Genomic DNA, 16,132 nt, shown 5'->3' with positions numbered 1-16,132 from the left:
AGGGTTGTTATGACGGGGTTCCTGCCCCGTGTGCACGACCAGTGCCATAGAGGTGCCTGCTGTGGCCCTGCAATCTGCTGCTGTGGTGCAGCTCTCCTTCCCAATCTCTAAATCCCCTTTTCTAGACCTCTTAGTACGCTTCTCTGCTTCTGTATTCTGCTCTTTGCACTCCTGTTTTCTTCCTGTGGTGTCATCCACATCGTGTCTCTTTTCACGAGGAAATGTAGATTCTGAATTGTGTCTTGCAGGAGATCCCACCTCCTGGGGGTCCCTGCAGCAGTACCTCTGCATGCAGTGGTCGATCCCAGCACAAGAAGCCAAAGAAATGCATGGGACGTCGTGCTGGGCAGCTTTACTGCAAAAAGGATCTAGCAGAGCTTCCTGTAGCAGGATTGGAGGTGATAATACTGCATTGCAAAGAGGGAAGAATAACAAGGGCCAGGAACTGCTGGGAAAGGGGAAAAGAGTAACGTTATTCCAAATGATGATGTCCTGGAAGGTGTTTTGTTTTTAGAAGCAGTGGGGGAAGGAGACTTCTGTGTGTGCTCGTGGCTCTGAATGGACGCGACTGGTTTCAGTACTGAACATTGCATCTGTCCAGTAAGGTGGGGATTCCCTTCAAGCTCCACTGAAGTCACAGTAAGGAGCCGTGTGGGAGTTCAGTTTCTGCTCCTTTGCATTTTGGGTGCTCCCATCAGCCCGCGCTCAGTGCTGTGTTAGGATTGGAGCGTCTCCAAAGACAGAGAACAAGGACAGCAACCCGCCGCTGTCCTGCCTAGTGAAGAAAGCTTTCCTCGCGTTCACGCGCACGGAGCTCCGCGCAGCGCGGCGTGCCCGCCTCCCCCGCCCCTCCCGCCCGCGCCCCTCCCCGCGGAGCCTGGCTCGCCCCGCGTCGCTCCTCCGCTCCGCCAGGGGGCGCTGCAGCGCGGGCGGCGGAAGGAGGAAGCGGGAGCGCGGCGCGCGGCCATGGCGCTGCCCGGCGAGCTGTGGGCAGAGCTGCCCGCGGAGCAGCGCATCTTCTCGTCCGTGCTGCTGTTCTCCTGGGCCGTGTACCTGTGGGAGGCCTTCCTGGCGCACCGGCAGGTCGGCGGGGCTCCGAGCGGAGCGCGGCCAAGGGCGGGGGGCGGCGGCGGGGAGGGCCCGACCCGGCGGGCGGAGCGCGTTCCCTTCGGCGCGGCTGTTTCGCGGGGCGGGTCGGGGTTCGCGGTGCCGCTCGGTGCGAGCTCTGCGCCTGGGCTGTGGCAGCCGCCGCTGGCAGTGCGAGCACAGCCCTGCTGAGAAGGAGCTGGGGGCACTGGTGGGTGGCAGCTGGACATGAGCCAGCAGAGTGCCCTCGCAGCCCAGGCTGCCAACCGTACCCTACGTGCACCCAAAGCAGCGCGGCCAGCAGGGCAGGGAGGGGATCTGCCCCTCTGCTCTGCACTGACACCTCACCTGGAGCACTGCGTCCAGATGGGGAGTGCTCGGTACAGGAGAGATGTGGGCAGTTTCAAACTAAAAGAGGGGGGATCTGGATCGGATGCAAGGAAGTTCCTTACAGTAAGGGCAGTGAGGCACCAGCACAGGTTGCCCGGAGAAGTGGTGGTGCCCCGTTCAAGGTCAGGCTGGAGGGGCTCTGAGCACTGATGGAGCTGTGGCTGTCGCTGCTCATTGCTGGGAGTCGGACCACACGGCCTTTGAGGGTCCCTTCCAACTCAAACGATGCTATGAATATCCCTTTGTCCCAGCTGTGTCCTCTCCTGTCTCACTGCCCTTCTCCATTCTCCACACCAATGGACAGAGAGAGGGACACAGTGCACCTCGATGCCATGTGGGCACATCCAGCAGCAGCACAGTGCTGTAGGGGCTGCCATGCAGACAATGAACTACATCTCGGAGGGGAGGGAGCAGTGATGGCAGCTGCTGTGAGCCACTGGGTCAGCGCTGCAGCATGATCCTCTGCTCAAAGGAAGGAGATAAGTGGCAGAGGGGAGGAGCTTTTCCTTGGAGAAGGAGTGGAATGACTGAAATGAGATGAGGTGGCACATGGGAGAATGGCGTGGAGACTTCTGAAACTTAGAGCTGAGAAGTTTTCTACTGAAAATGAAATAGCTCCCAGTGTATGCAGCCAGCCCACGGGGATGGTTTCACAGAGGATGTGGTCTGAAAATTCTTCTTTGTCATAATCACAGCACCTTATCCTGTGGAAAGAACTACTGTCTGTGAGCAAATTTTATGTCGGAAAGGAATGAGTAAGCAAGCAGCTGGGTTTCTGGGTCTGGTAGTTGTGCTTTGGTTTTAGATTTGGGATTGTTTCTTCACAGAAAACAAGAACTTTGGAATATTTATTTTCCTGTAGGGCTTTTCAGTTTGTGTGGTTTTTTGCTTTCTGTGGTGGTTGATGAGCTTTTGCCATGTGTTACCTCTCGGTCTTATTTCTCCCCTTCGAAACAATGGGCATTGGTTTGAAGTTCCTCTCTCAATGTTTCAGAGACGGGTGTACAGAACGACGACACACGTGCCATGGGAGTTAGGACAGATCATGGATTCAGAAACGTTTGAAAAATCCCGTCTGTATCAGTTGGACAAGAGCACTTTCAGCTTCTGGTCAGGGCTGTACTCGGAGCTTGAGGGCACTGTAAGTACCAGAGCTGCTCCAGCATCCACGTGGTGATTTTCAGTGTGAATGAATTGAGGAGTACTTGGATTTCAAGTGATCCTGTGCTGCTGGCACTGTGGCATCTCACATCAAACTGAAACTTGAATGGTTCAGGCTCCGTGTTTCTTGTTTGTAGCAATATTACCTTGTGAAAAGAGATTTAGGTAGCATGTAATTTCTGTGTGCAGTGCTGAGTGATGCTGCACAGTTAACACCTGTGTTGTTATGCACTGGGGCACAGCTGACACAGTATGCTTTCCAAATAATTAAGGAGCAGTAGAGTAATTTTGAGCTGTTACAAATGCAATCCCTTTCTGTGTTTGAAGGGCTATGGGTATTTTCATTTGTAGGTTCAAATTAAGCAGGAGGTAGAAAAACAAACCCGTGAGAACAGAAATACCAGTAGATCCTTCTGGAATGTAAGGAAGTTACACTGGGCAGTGAGTGCACATGTATATGGAAAAGACAGAGCTAAGGTCAGGGGAGGAGGAGGGCAAGAAGCCTCATCACAAAACTCTTCTGGTTCATCCTTAGAAGTCACTTCTCATGCAGAAATCCTAGCAGGATGAGGTGACAGCCTGCTTCACATGGGCTCTGTGATGTGTGTTTTTGCTTTCCAGATGATTCTCATCTGTGGAGGAATTCCTTTTCTCTGGAATCTGTCTGGTCAGATTTCAGGCCGTGCTGGGTTTGGACCAGAATATGAGGTAAGCAGTCTTGAAATGCTAGAGAAGCTTTAGAAGTGGCATGACCCGTGTCTCAGAGTGGCTTCAGCCAACTGAGGTGAACAGTGGGGCCTTAGGGCTTTTTTAAAACTTATTTTTGTTTTTAATTTAAGTACTGTAAACGTGGTCTTCTTTACTTCAGATTTTGATCAGAGATTTTTTTTGGACCTTCCAGCAGTCCAGGAAAAGCTTCTGCTCACTTTGGACAAAGCTGTTCTGCAGTGCTGGGGATGTTTATTAAGAAGATGGCAGTGCAGGGGGTGCATGTAGGCTTAGAGGTTCCTCTTCCCCCTCTCAGGACCACTTTCTGATAGATGAAAGCTGTTGCCTGTCACAGCATGGGCCATCAAATATAGGAGAGTGTGTGAGATGCTGAGACTTCTCTGATGTCATCCCACAACAGTGGCTGTTACTGCCAGCCCTTCCATGGTGGCTGCTGGGGGTTATTTAACCTGTGGGGTTATTTTCAGAGGCTGAGTCTTAAAGATGATGTGTGATGGCCAGTTCTGCATGAAATGTCCTTTCTTGCCCATTTTCTTGAGGAACAGGTAGTCTCTCCCCCAAATAGAAAGCTGGAAGATTGAGGAAAGGAGTTCTGTTCCAGACACTTTCCTATTCCAGATAAAATTTGGTGTGTCAAGAAAACCCCTGCATCTGATGGCATCTTTGATGTGATGTACTTATTCCTGTTGGAATCGCTTAAGCCCTATGTAGTTTATTACTGTAACCCAAAAGAGAGAACCTCCACAAGTAATGGGCCTTTTATTTGTCTTAGAGGGGTGGAAATAAATAATTGTGCAAAGGAAATATCCCTCATACCTTCTGCTCCTGTAGCTGGGTTGTTATCGGATGCCTTTGGTTTAGGGTAAGGAAGGTTTAGTGTCCTCTACTTCACTCTTAGGTTGTGTCAGTCCTGATGGATATCTCCTGTATCTCCTCTGTCTGCAGCCTGAGTGAGCAAAATAGAAATACATCTCTTGAAAATCTCCCTTTACCAGCATAAAAACCACTTGAAAGCCGAATGATCATGGGGAGGTGGTGGTGCCAGTTTTGTCTCAGGTGCTTTTCCTTAAATTACATGGTGAGATTTCCCCAGAAGAAATGGTTTAGTCCTTATGGATTCATTTTTCTTCCACTCCAGAAGTTCATAACATAGGAACATCCCTCTCCGTATGTGCTGTAAGGTGAGATTAGGAAGGACTGTTTTCACAAATCATCTGGATCTGCTGCTTTACACAATTTTAACATTTTCAAGCATCGAGCACCAGCTTCTTTATGGAAACAGTTTGCTTTGCTCTTAGGGAGGCTGCTGCAGTGCTCACTGATACTCAGAAATGCTGTTTCTGTGAACGTATGTAGCTTTACCTTCTGACCAGCTTTGGTTACACCGCTGTCATGGAATCCATTTTGACAGCAGGAGTATTAATGTCAGTATATATCAGATTGTTTTGTTTTGTTTTCAGATTGTTCAGTCCTTGGTATTCCTGCTGCTCGCAACGCTGTTCAGTGCCCTGACTGGTCTCCCATGGAGTTTGTATAACACTTTTGTCATAGAAGAGAAACACGGCTTCAATCAGCAGGTATTGTACAGAGGGCAACGTGTTATACCTAACAGCTTTGATAGGTTTGGTAGATTCAATGGACTGATGTATTTTCTGGAATGGAGATCTGGCTCCCTGGGCTGCAGGTGGACAGCCTGCTCCTCCATGAGCCTGTCCTGGTCTGCAGGGAGCTGCTGCCCTGTGTCTGGAGCACCTCCTGCACTGGCTGTAGCATCTACCAAATTCATTCTCTCAGTCTCTCCCTCCTCTCTCCCAGCTGCTGTTGCTCTCCCAGGGCACGCTGGCTTCACTCTCAGCTCAGCTCTGGCAGCAGCTGAGCCCTGTTGGATCATCTGGGGCTGCCCCAGAGCTGACATGGGGCAGTCCTGGGCTCTGCATGCACCAGAAACACCTCCAACCCAACTGCTCCCAGAACTTTGCTGCACAATCCCAATGCAGTGGCACACCCTGTATGTCTTCATCTGCCTCAATTCTGTGGTGGTGTACTCTTTTCTTTCCAGGGAAGCAATTTCTGTTTCACTACAGTTTTTTCTTGACAACTCCAGTGTTTTATCTTCTGAAACTGCCAATGGCAGCTGCTGCTCCAGTGTGTAGGAAACAAGGTCATTCTGGTTGGTCATAGGACTTAACCTAGTGAGCAGCTCAGAACCCTTTCATACTCCATTTAGTTCTTTTCCCTTGGGAAAACCTGTCCTTCTAAAACTGTTGCTCTAACAAAGCTGGAAAAGGTGTGCATCTTCTAAAAATATGTTTCTTCTCTTTTTCATACTAATAAGGAAGTGCTCCTTCTCAGAGTGTGGATGTATGTGGTTATTTGTATCTGAGTGAGCCTGAATTACAGAACTAGAGGTTCCCTTCCCTTCTGCAGACTTAATAGGGAGCTCCTGTCAAGGGAGGGATGAATGTCCCTATATTTCCAGAGCATGAGTCTAGAGTTTTTCTTCTGGCTGTTGCCAAACTGGAACATCTATTCAATGTACTTGATGTGTTCTCTGTCCTTCTGTTCTGCAGTCCTCAGGAATTGTAAAGGCTGACCAAGTCTCAGTTCTTGCAGTATGTTTATGGCCTGGCCTAGCCTTAGACATCCCTTTGCTATTCAGAATCCTTGAACATCCTTCAGAAGACGGTCTTCGGTCGTCTCTCATGTCAGACCTTTGTAGTTGCATCAGATCTGCCCTTAGATTGTGTCTTACCTTAGTGGGGAGTAGGTTCCGTCCTGGCTCCAGATCTGCAAGCTCATTGTTTCAGGAGCACAGAAGTCCTAAGTCTGTCAGAACTAGGACCTGTGGTGCACTAGAGGTAGAGCAGCTGGCAGACCAGATGATGGACAGGCAGCTTCACTTCAATATTCATAACCCCCACAAGGTGCCCATGGCACTGATCAGACCCTTTGTCTGTATGGAAGCAGAAGGCCAAATACTGACCTTAGCAGCACAGGCTTCTTGAAAACGGCCTTGAGGCAGCTCGCAGAGGCTGTGTAGTTTCTGTGTATGCTTTAGTGAGGGTGAGGAGGATGGAGCTGCCTTTTCCTCATGTCTTCTTTCTCTGTAATGGTTCTTGTGCCAAGAACTGAATGCTGAGTCTGGCCCCAATTCACTCTGCTGTAACAGCTGTCTTACAAGCAATGCTGATTCTCTGCCATTCATTTCAGAGCACTGGGTTGGCTCCTTTAGTGAACGAGCCAGATTGACATCTGGTACTTTTCAATTGATCTTCAGATTCTTCTTCCATGACAATAATTCGGTGAAAATGAGGGTTTCTCTTGAGTTTATACCTGTCTTAGAAGGCTCAGAAGTAATGGAGCAAAGACAAAAGACACCATTGTAAAGCTCTGTTCCTCTTAGATCATGGTGCTGGCTTTAAAGAGAGAATTGCAGTCTATCCAAACTCTTGCCCCAGGTTGTTTCACCAGTATTTTTTTTTCTTTCCAGACGATTTCCATATCTTTAACACAGTATGGGCTTTTTAATGCCTTGTTGGAAAGGATCTGTACATAATAAACCCTTCACTTCTGTGCCTTGCAGATAGCTGTAAGTACTGAAGTAACAGTTCCTGGCAGAGCTAGCTGGGAGTCTAACTGCAAAGCAAAACCACTCGTGAAGTTTGATTCAAGTAGAGGTCTTTGAAGCATCCATTAAACATCTACAAAACATCCATCCTGATAAAGTTATTCTAATTTTGATAGTGGAGACAGGGGTGAAAGGCCCAGATGATACCTGCAAGTCTTCAGGAGGACTTCTGTCCCCTTCCCAGATCAGACAGTCAGCTTGGTGACTGAGTTGAGATGAGTAGAGGCAACTGCTTGAAGACAAAATATCCTACAGTAATTTTCTTTCTTTCTATTTCCTATTTCTCAGTGACATCCAGAATACTGATTGGTAAATGAATTAAGGGACAGATAAAATTACATTTCCCTTTTCTTCTGTAGTGAAGGATATATATGCAAGAAAATTAGGGTTCAGGTCAGGTCTTACTAACAAAGTGTGCACCCACCTGGACCTCAAGTCTGGTGGATGTGCAGAGCCACAGCTGCTATGAGCAGAGCTCTAGAGGTTCTTCCACCCTCTATAACTGACTGTTCTCCTTAGCACTCATTGTTATTGACACTTGGTTGTTTCATCATTTGTCTTATTTTGTTTCTGCTCTTCCAGTGCAAGAATCAGTTCTTTGACTGCTGTGACCCATTTATGCTTAGATTGTAAATATCACTGCTGTTCTTCCTTTACAGACACTGGGATTTTTTTTTAAAGATGCCATCAAGAAGTTTATAGTGACACAGTGCATTCTGTTGCCAGTGACATCCCTTCTGCTTTATATTATTAAAATAGGAGGAGACTACTTCTTCATCTATGCCTGGCTCTTCACATTAGTTGTGTCCTTGGTGAGTATGAGGGTATGTTTGGGTTCCTTCCAAGTGCATGGCTTGGTGCTGAGCTGTATGTAATCTCCTGGGAATTTTAGTGCCTGCAGTGTTTAATAAATAGTTTGTTGTGTTCTCACTGTGCCTGTTCAGGTGTAAGAGCTTATATTAACTGCCCACGTTAATTTGATATCTTAGATTTTATTTATTGAGCACTGGGCTGAGATGAAAAGTAAGCATTCAAAAATCTTTAGAACAGATACTGGAATTAAAATAGTACGTAATGATAGGATGGTTGGACTGGATGATCTTAGAGGTTTTTTCCAACCTTGATGATTCTATGATTCCATGTTTTCTTTTTTCTTAACTGTAGAAGGGAAACCAAGACCATGACCACTAGTTTAACAAGACAAGGCAAAATGTGCTTTGGTCATTAATTTTCCCACAGGACTTCTCTTCCACATAACCAAACACCACTTTGCAGTTGTACTGCTTTGCATTGAGATATTTAACAGGTTTCAATTTCTTGTCCTGCTGATATATCTGCTTTTATATACTGAATTGGTAATTGAAGGATCCTTTTGTATGCATTAAAACGATTTCATGTTTGATGTGGAACTCCATGTGACACAGTGTAGTAGCAGCAGTGCCCCACTGAAGCAGTGAGTCTAGCTCACAATTACTGCTCAAAGATCTTTCGAGGTTTTTTCTTTGTGTTTCCCTCTTCTACCCCACCTCCTCCTTCTCTCTCCCCTGTTCCTGAGGGTCAGGTCCATACCCACTATCACTGGCTCTCTCTGGATGTTTTGCAGTGCCACTGCAGCTTTACTGCCACTGCATGGCATTGATTCTGCTTTGATGCCTTGATGTGTGGGCTTGAATGGTCTTTGACAAGCAAAGCAGCACTAAGAGGCGTTAAGAGTTATGCTTCAGAGTTCTTTTTAGGGAAAAAAAAGTTGTAATTGCATTCTGTAATGTTGTTGTGATGGCTGGAGCTGCATCCTTCTGCTGGTCTGTTAGTCCTGCTGATATCAAGGATTACCCAAAGATAATAGTGGATAAGTGGATAGTGGGCAAAAAAAACCCACAGCTGTTGAGAGGAAATTCAGTTTTCCTTTCTGCTGGAGCATTGCTCTAGCCCTGGCTTTCTTATTCAGTCTGTGTCTGGTACCAGTGCAAAGATATATGAGCACCTCACAGCAAGGATTTGGGATAAAAACCATCAGTTCCTTAGTCTTTAGTTAACACTAAACACAATTTCATCTTCTTTTCAGGTGCTTGTGACAATCTATGCAGATTACATTGCTCCTTTGTTTGATAAATTCATTCCACTTCCCGAGGGAGAGCTCAAACAACAAATTGAAACAATGGCAAAGAGCATTGACTTCCCACTGACAAAGGTGTACGTTGTTGAAGGTGAGAGTTTTGAATACAAAGACTTCACAACTTGAAATCTGTGGATTTTTAGTTTTCTTTTCCTGGCATCCTTAGGAGTGGAGTATTGAGAAGCTTCCCCTGCTGATCTGGGGGTGGTGTGCAGATGTCTTTTTGCCAGTGTTTCACTGTGCTGTCTCTTGGCTCTTTCAACTCCATAACCAACTGATTGGTGATGTGCAACAAAGTCTGTTAATTTCAGGCTTTGTTCAGTAACAGGTAGGTTACAAAGGTTCCTTACCTCAAATGATCTCATAGAAGTTGACATGTTTTACCAAAAGACATGGCTGGAGAAGGACTGCATGCTGAGGCCTTGTGCTCTGAGCAGCCCCTTCCTCTGCCTCTTTGTCATGGTTGAGTGCTGAAGTTACCATGTGAGTACTGTGGGTGCAGTGGAACAATGAATCTCGTGTGCCCTCAGGAGCTGATGCAGTTAATGAACATACCATAGGAGCTAGCCCTCGGCTTGAAGTACCTTGTCTTTTGCTGGGATAAACAGAGCCAGATTCCACTTCTTCTCTCATGGAGCCCTTGTTCAGTCTGGATGTTGCAATTGCTCCTGTCTGTAGGCAAAAAATAGACAAACTGATCAGTTCCTTTCACCTAAACAACTTATGGAATCAACTGAAGTAGTCTATTCTGTGGAAAGAGATCATTTTCTTGGCCTAAATTCTGTCAGTAGTAGAAAGAGCCCATAGGTCCACTGTTCAGGTGATCTAGATGAAAACAGTTAAAAATGTGCCTATTTCAGACAATTTTAAGAGACTGCCTGACCTCTGTATTTCACCTCTTCATCTCTCTCCTACTCTGCCCCTACACCTTCAGAACTGTGAGTGTTCCTTTCTGTCACATTCAGACAGTTCCCAATAAATCCATAACAAGTCCTTTGCTGGGAGAGCAGCACAAGTTCTCTGCAGAATTATTTTTCCCGCTCTGAACCTGAAATTGCAAGGGATTGGTTTTTTGGTTTTTTTTTGGATAGTAGATCTTCACTTGGCTGTTTGTTTTGTTTGTTGTTGTGTTTTTTTTAACACTGAAAAATATTATTTCTCTGTTGCAGTCAGTAAATGAGAGAAATTTTACTTAAAATACACTTCAGCCCATGAACTCGTTTGCTTGAGAGTGCCTGTGTTGTATCAGGACTTTGGCAATTCCTTTGAAAGCATCTATTCTGCCTAAGATTTCACATATTAGCTTTAGTGCACAGGATTATCTGAACGGTGGTCCCTAATGGTGGTTTTCCCTATCAGGATCTAAGCGTTCTTCTCATAGCAATGCTTACTTCTATGGATTCTTCAAGAATAAGAGGATAGTGCTGTTTGACACACTCCTAGAAGATTATTCTGCATTGAACAAAGAGCCAGTAGAAGGAGAAGAGGGTGAGAATGAAGAGGCAAAGTCTAAAACAAAAGTGAGTTATGCTCTCCTGCCCTCCCTTGTTCATTCTGTTATTTATGTTAACTTACTGGTGAGAGTATCACTTGTGTTCTAAGGATCCTAAATGGGATGCTGAAATCCCAGATGCCATCACCTAAGCATCCCTGAGCTGCTGTGAAGTGGAATTTCTGGGGTTGGCAGTGCCTGGGTACCAATAACACCAAAGAGACCTCAGAAGTTCACAGAAGGGGCTTTAGCAAATCATTGTTTTTCTGCATATAACAAATAATTCTTCCTTATGAAAGGATGGGAAGAGGGACCTGTTTGGGTTTTTAGCTTCTGTCTGTCCTCTTGGGACTGCTGTAGCTAAGCTTCCCTTTGAAGGGAGTGCTTTTGCTTATCAGTACATCATAAGAATGCCTCACCTTGGTTCCAGGTGTGCATGTACACACATACATACACAGGTGGCATGTACTCACCCGTGCCCACTCTGTTCAAAAGTCAGCTGAGAGCTTTTGTAGTTTCATTGCAGCATAGTGTCATGTGTACTAATCTCTATTGCTAAACAAACCAACCTGTACCAGTAGGGATGGCTGGAACAGGCAGGGTATTTCCAAAGAGCCTGGAAGAGCAGTTCTGATAAGTGTGATCTACCTTGTGCAGCCCAGGGCTGGCTCAGCACGTAGGTTGTTTGCTCCAGCTTCTGTTGTGAGCACACTGCTGGTGGAGTCATCCATGGTTTGTTGTGGGGCATTTGCAGAGTGATGAGAGGAGGCAGTTATAAGCTCACCTGCCCTTCTTTCCTAATGGTATTGATGAAGCATGTCATAGCATTTGTTGCAGAGGACAGGGGTGCTGTCCTTCATTCTAGAAGGGAGGCTACACTTCGAGTACTGAAGGAAGTAGAGAAAAGACTTTGCTCTGCTCTCAGTTATACACTGAAAGGAACAAGATGATATGGAGGGATGGCAGGAGAGAGTTGGGAAGGCAAATTTTCCAGTGTTCCAGTTCTGCCAAGGAATGTCTGCACAGATAGAAATAGGACATCACTACTGCATGGTAGAAAGTCTGCTGGACTCACAGCTTTGTAATGTCTGAATACCATCTTGAAAAAGTCTCACTAAGAAATTGCACGTGTTGGTAGGCTGGTCGAGGGAGACTTAAGAAAATAGTAAGTAAAAACTGAGTTCACTTGTGGTCAGTTTGACTTTCTTCCTCCCTCAGAATAAAAAGCAAGGATGTAAAAATGAAGAAGTTCTAGCTGTCCTTGGTCATGAGTTGGGTCACTGGAAACTAGGTCACACTATCAAAAACATCGTCATCAGCCAGGTAAGTTATGGCAAACTGGTGGTGGTGATTGTTTCAAGTGATTGCTTCCAGATTTCTAAGTGTACATTCACACGATTTATTTGTGCTCCAAGACAGCATGTTGGTTTGTTGTTTTTCTTTGTTCCCTGCCCCCCCCCCCCCCCCCCACACACACACACTTTTATTTTCATTTTTGTATCCTTACTGAGTGTGCAGTACTCTCTGGTCCCTTCCTGGCCCCATTTGCTTGGTGGGTAGTGTGAACCAGAGAATTGTTTTTGCTCCCCGCAGAGCAATGAAGGAACTTGATTGCCAGTTACAACATCTGACTCAGAGGGAAATTCTATTTTATGTACTTATTTATCTTGTTTTGTCCTACTTTGTGCATTGGTTATTGGTAAATAACATTACTGTGCAATTCTTGTTGTGCCCCCAGATGGGGATTAGTATCAAAGCAATCTTAAGAGGTTGGCCAACTGCATGTTGAAAGGAAAGGAGCCAAGTAGACTATTCCCAACTTTTTTTCTCTTCTTTTTTTGCTGTTAATCTGTGCATGAATGTTTTCCTGTTTTATTTTCCCCTAGGGCTATTCATGTTTTTTTTTCCAGGCTATAACATCATACTTAAGACAATCTCTGTCTCTGATCCCACACTACATTTTTCTCATTTATGACACTGAACACAGTGACATCCTTTCTGCTTTGATGAATGCAATTAGATTCCAACTTTTAACATTGGTGTTGGTCCCAACTAATTAAAAAGCAATGCCTGTGGTGTTTTTGCCACTGTTCAGGTATTATTTTGCTGTAATAGATAAACTTTGAAACAAGGAAACTTTTCCATTGCTCGCTGAAATTTTCACCAATGTTTCTGCAATGTCTTTTATTTCCTATGCTGATTCTTTTTTATTGCTGCCACCTCTCTTTCCTCTGTCCTTTGTGTTTGAATAATGAGTGTTAATTGGAATGTGGCAGAATAGTCTAAAAACAGCTGCTTGCAGGAATGGAAAAGGCACTCATCCACTTCTCTACACACCGTGGTCAGGCGTGGGGCTGCCCCTGGACAACCCACCAAGCAGTGACCGTGTACTGCAGTTCATGGATTAGGTGGAAACGTGGATTATTGCTATGAATAGACACATGATGGAACAAACAGTGCTTTGAGTGATGTGCACACACATGGTTCATCTTTAAACGTTCTGGAGCCCATGTTCATTTCCAAGGAAATGGGTTGTGTTCTGTGTTCCTCACTTGTTGTGTTGCCTTTTTGTCTTTCTGTGCTACTTGAAGCATTTTTTTAGGTCAATGACAGAAAATAGCACAAAGTCACAGAGTGGCTGAGGCTGGAAGGGACCTCCAGAGGCCATCGAACCCAACACCCTGCTCTAACAGGGACATGTGCAGCATGTTGCCCTGGACCAAAAGAAATCATGTTTTTCTTGAATTGCACACACCTCCAGAGAGCTGGTGAAAACCAACTGCTTGCTCCTCTACATATATGTAATCTGTTTGGATTTCTTTTTATCTTTCCTATGGAACTTATATGCAATCCAGTGATGCTGTAGGGCATATGTTACACTTGGGTGAAAACTCATCTTAATCAAAAATGCTGTTATGTTTTCTAGATGAATTCCTTCCTCTGCTTTTTCCTGTTTGCTGTTCTGATTGGTCGAAAAGAACTCTTTGCTGCATTTGGCTTCTACGAGACCCAGCCAACCCTCATAGGCTTGATGATTATTTTCCAGTTCATTTTTTCACCTTACAATGAGGTACATTTTTGAATTTGTCTTTTAGATGCAGGTGTCGAAGTACTGTCCTATTTAAATAACAATTTTATGTCGACTGTATTATTACTTCGGAGAAGAGTTGGAAGTTTCTGCTATTCCTGTTTCATAAGGAGCATTACTGCTCCATGTATGACTCCCCATTGTGCGTATGGACAAATCTTAGTGAGCAAAATTACAGCCACAGTGTGGGATGGGGGAAGGAAGGTATAGCAGTGGCTGTTTACTGATAGTGTAAAGAAAGTGCAGATAGTTGAATTTTTAGATAATTTTAATGTATTTCTCTCCACAGATTCTCTCCTTCTGCTTGACTGTGTTAAGCCGACGATTTGAGTTTCAGGCAGACGCGTTTGCCAAGGAACTTGGAAAGGCTAAAGACCTGTATTCTGCTTTGATCAAACTAAACAAAGATAACTTAGGATTCCCCGTTTCTGACTGGATCTTTTCAATGTGGCACTATTCCCATCCACCCCTTTTAGAAAGACTTCAAGCCTTGAAAGATGCAAAGCAAGAGTGACAGGAGTCTGTAGGGCAGAGACAGCGCTTCCATCTCTGAGGCAAAGTTAGGAGTGTCTCTTAGAAACGGGTGTGATGTTAACAGCACGACAAATCCAAAAATCCTGGAGCAGTATTAAATTATAAATGACTTTTTTTTTCTTTTTTAAAGAAAAAGGAAATGGTGGAACTTAATTTAGAAGAAAGTCCCAGGTGAAGGCCAAGTTCCCTATGCTCTGGCTTTTATCTCCATATAGATTTGTAAGGGGAGAATAATAGAATATTTTGAGGCACCTGTTTCTTAAATTTTACATTGGTTTTGATCCTTTTCCCCTTCTTGGTGTTCTGTGAAGTTTCTCTGTCTCTACCTTCACTCCCAGTGAAGAGGTTTTGAATGACTTGGATTCTTCCATCGTAACTGTACTAGCTGTGTTTTGTAATGCAAGTATGAGCCATTCTGCTGGAGTTAAATCCATGTCTGTTATACGGGAAGATGCTGCTCCTCTGAAATGTGGGAATACGGATGAGTCAGAGCCTGAGAAATAAACCACAACCTCCTTGAAAATGAGGATTAGTCTGTATACAGTATTGGTATAGGGGGATTGAGCTGTCCTCTTCTCCATTCTTCTTCTGGGGGTGTGGAAGAATGTTATGGAGAAGCAAAGGCAGGACCCATGTGTTAAAGAAAGTTGCTCGTTTCTTTGGTCTTCCCCCCTCTTGCTTGTAAGCATAATGGTTAACAGCATTTCCACACCTCAGTTCCTCCATTTCTGTCAACCTCTGCCTAATTAAAGTTATATATAGGAAGTGTCCAATGCTTGAACAGTGTGTCAACATTGAACTTGAATTCTGAGGTCTGCAGAGGGTTTTTTCATTAGCATGGGCCCAACTGAAATAGTATGGGAACACAGAGATAATATTGCTCGTGATCATTCTAATACAAAAGTAATCCAAGATACGGTTTGTTTGTATAGGTTGGGGAAGAGTAAAGGGGTAATTGGGGAAATGGTTTCTGCATTTGTCATCACAGATGAGATATGGAATTGAATTTACTTTTGTTGAATAAAGATAGAAGTTAAATGTGGGTTTATATGTGCCATTAGAGTGGACTGAATGCATATACTTATAAAAATCTGATTTCCTTTATGTTGTCAGTGGAAAAGCTGTGCTCAGTTCTGTGCAAAGACAACAAATCAAAGCAAGATCTGATCCGTTTGAGTGCATGAACGTTCTCCAAGACTTTGCTATTAGCTTAAATCTGCTTTTCTGATCGCAGAGTGAAATGCCTTCTGAGATGGTGGGCAGGATGGCACCTCAGGGGCAATAAGATAGATGATGCTGTATGTTTTATTTGTATTTATAAATTAAAGAATGTGAAACAAAACTACAGATAGGGATTTAGGACACAGTTTTATAGGAGGAGCCTATAATCTATTTGGAAATAAAAGAGTTGACTTGAATCACAGAATGGTTTGGGTTGAAGGGACTTTAATGATCATCCAGTTCCAGCCCCTTCCCATGGGCTGGGTGCCCCCCACCAGGTCGGGATGCCCTGGGCCCCCCCCATGGCCAAGGGCACCTCCAGGGATGGGACACCCACAGCTCTGGGCAGCAGTGCCATTGCCTCACTGCCCTCTGAGTAAAGAATTTGCTCCTCACATCTAACCTTAATTTCCCTTTTTAGTTTTAAATCATTCCCCCTCGTCCTATTACTATCAGACCATGTAAAATGTCACTCTCCTCCTGCTTATAAGCCTCTCCCAAGTACTGGAAGGCTGCTGAGAGGACTCCCAGAGCCTTCTCCAAGCTGAGCACCCTCAGTCCTTCTCCACAGGGCTGCTCTCCATCAGTTCTCTCACTCCATACGCACACCTGGGATTGCCCAAGTGCAGCACTTCTTACTTAGCTTTGTTGAGCCTCTTTAGGTTCACTCGGCCCACTTGTCAGTCC

At 45.0% G+C, this 16,132-nt stretch overlaps 1 protein-coding gene across 1 annotated transcript; it reads left to right on the top strand.

The window, feature by feature from the left end:
- The first annotated feature begins 949 nt into the window (after positions 1-949).
- Positions 950-14,986, top strand: ZMPSTE24 (zinc metallopeptidase STE24). The gene is made up of 10 exons (XM_065744443.1): positions 950-1,083; positions 2,471-2,617; positions 3,259-3,345; positions 4,827-4,943; positions 7,654-7,806; positions 9,060-9,201; positions 10,470-10,630; positions 11,821-11,925; positions 13,529-13,672; positions 13,980-14,986. Exons 1-10 carry the CDS (start codon positions 967-969, stop codon positions 14,202-14,204), a joined length of 1,398 nt encoding a protein of 465 aa, XP_065600515.1. The 5' UTR covers positions 950-966; the 3' UTR covers positions 14,205-14,986.
- Positions 14,987-16,132: the final 1,146 nt, after the last annotated feature.

The sequence above is a fragment of the Cyrtonyx montezumae genome, unplaced genomic scaffold (genome assembly GCF_038088225.1).
Source record: "Cyrtonyx montezumae isolate F1298 unplaced genomic scaffold, pur_monq_1.0 scaffold_31, whole genome shotgun sequence".
Classification (NCBI taxonomy): Eukaryota; Metazoa; Chordata; class Aves; order Galliformes; family Odontophoridae; genus Cyrtonyx; species Cyrtonyx montezumae.
The sequence above is the reverse complement of the archived record's forward strand: the minus strand, read 5'-3'. Positions and strand labels throughout refer to the sequence as shown.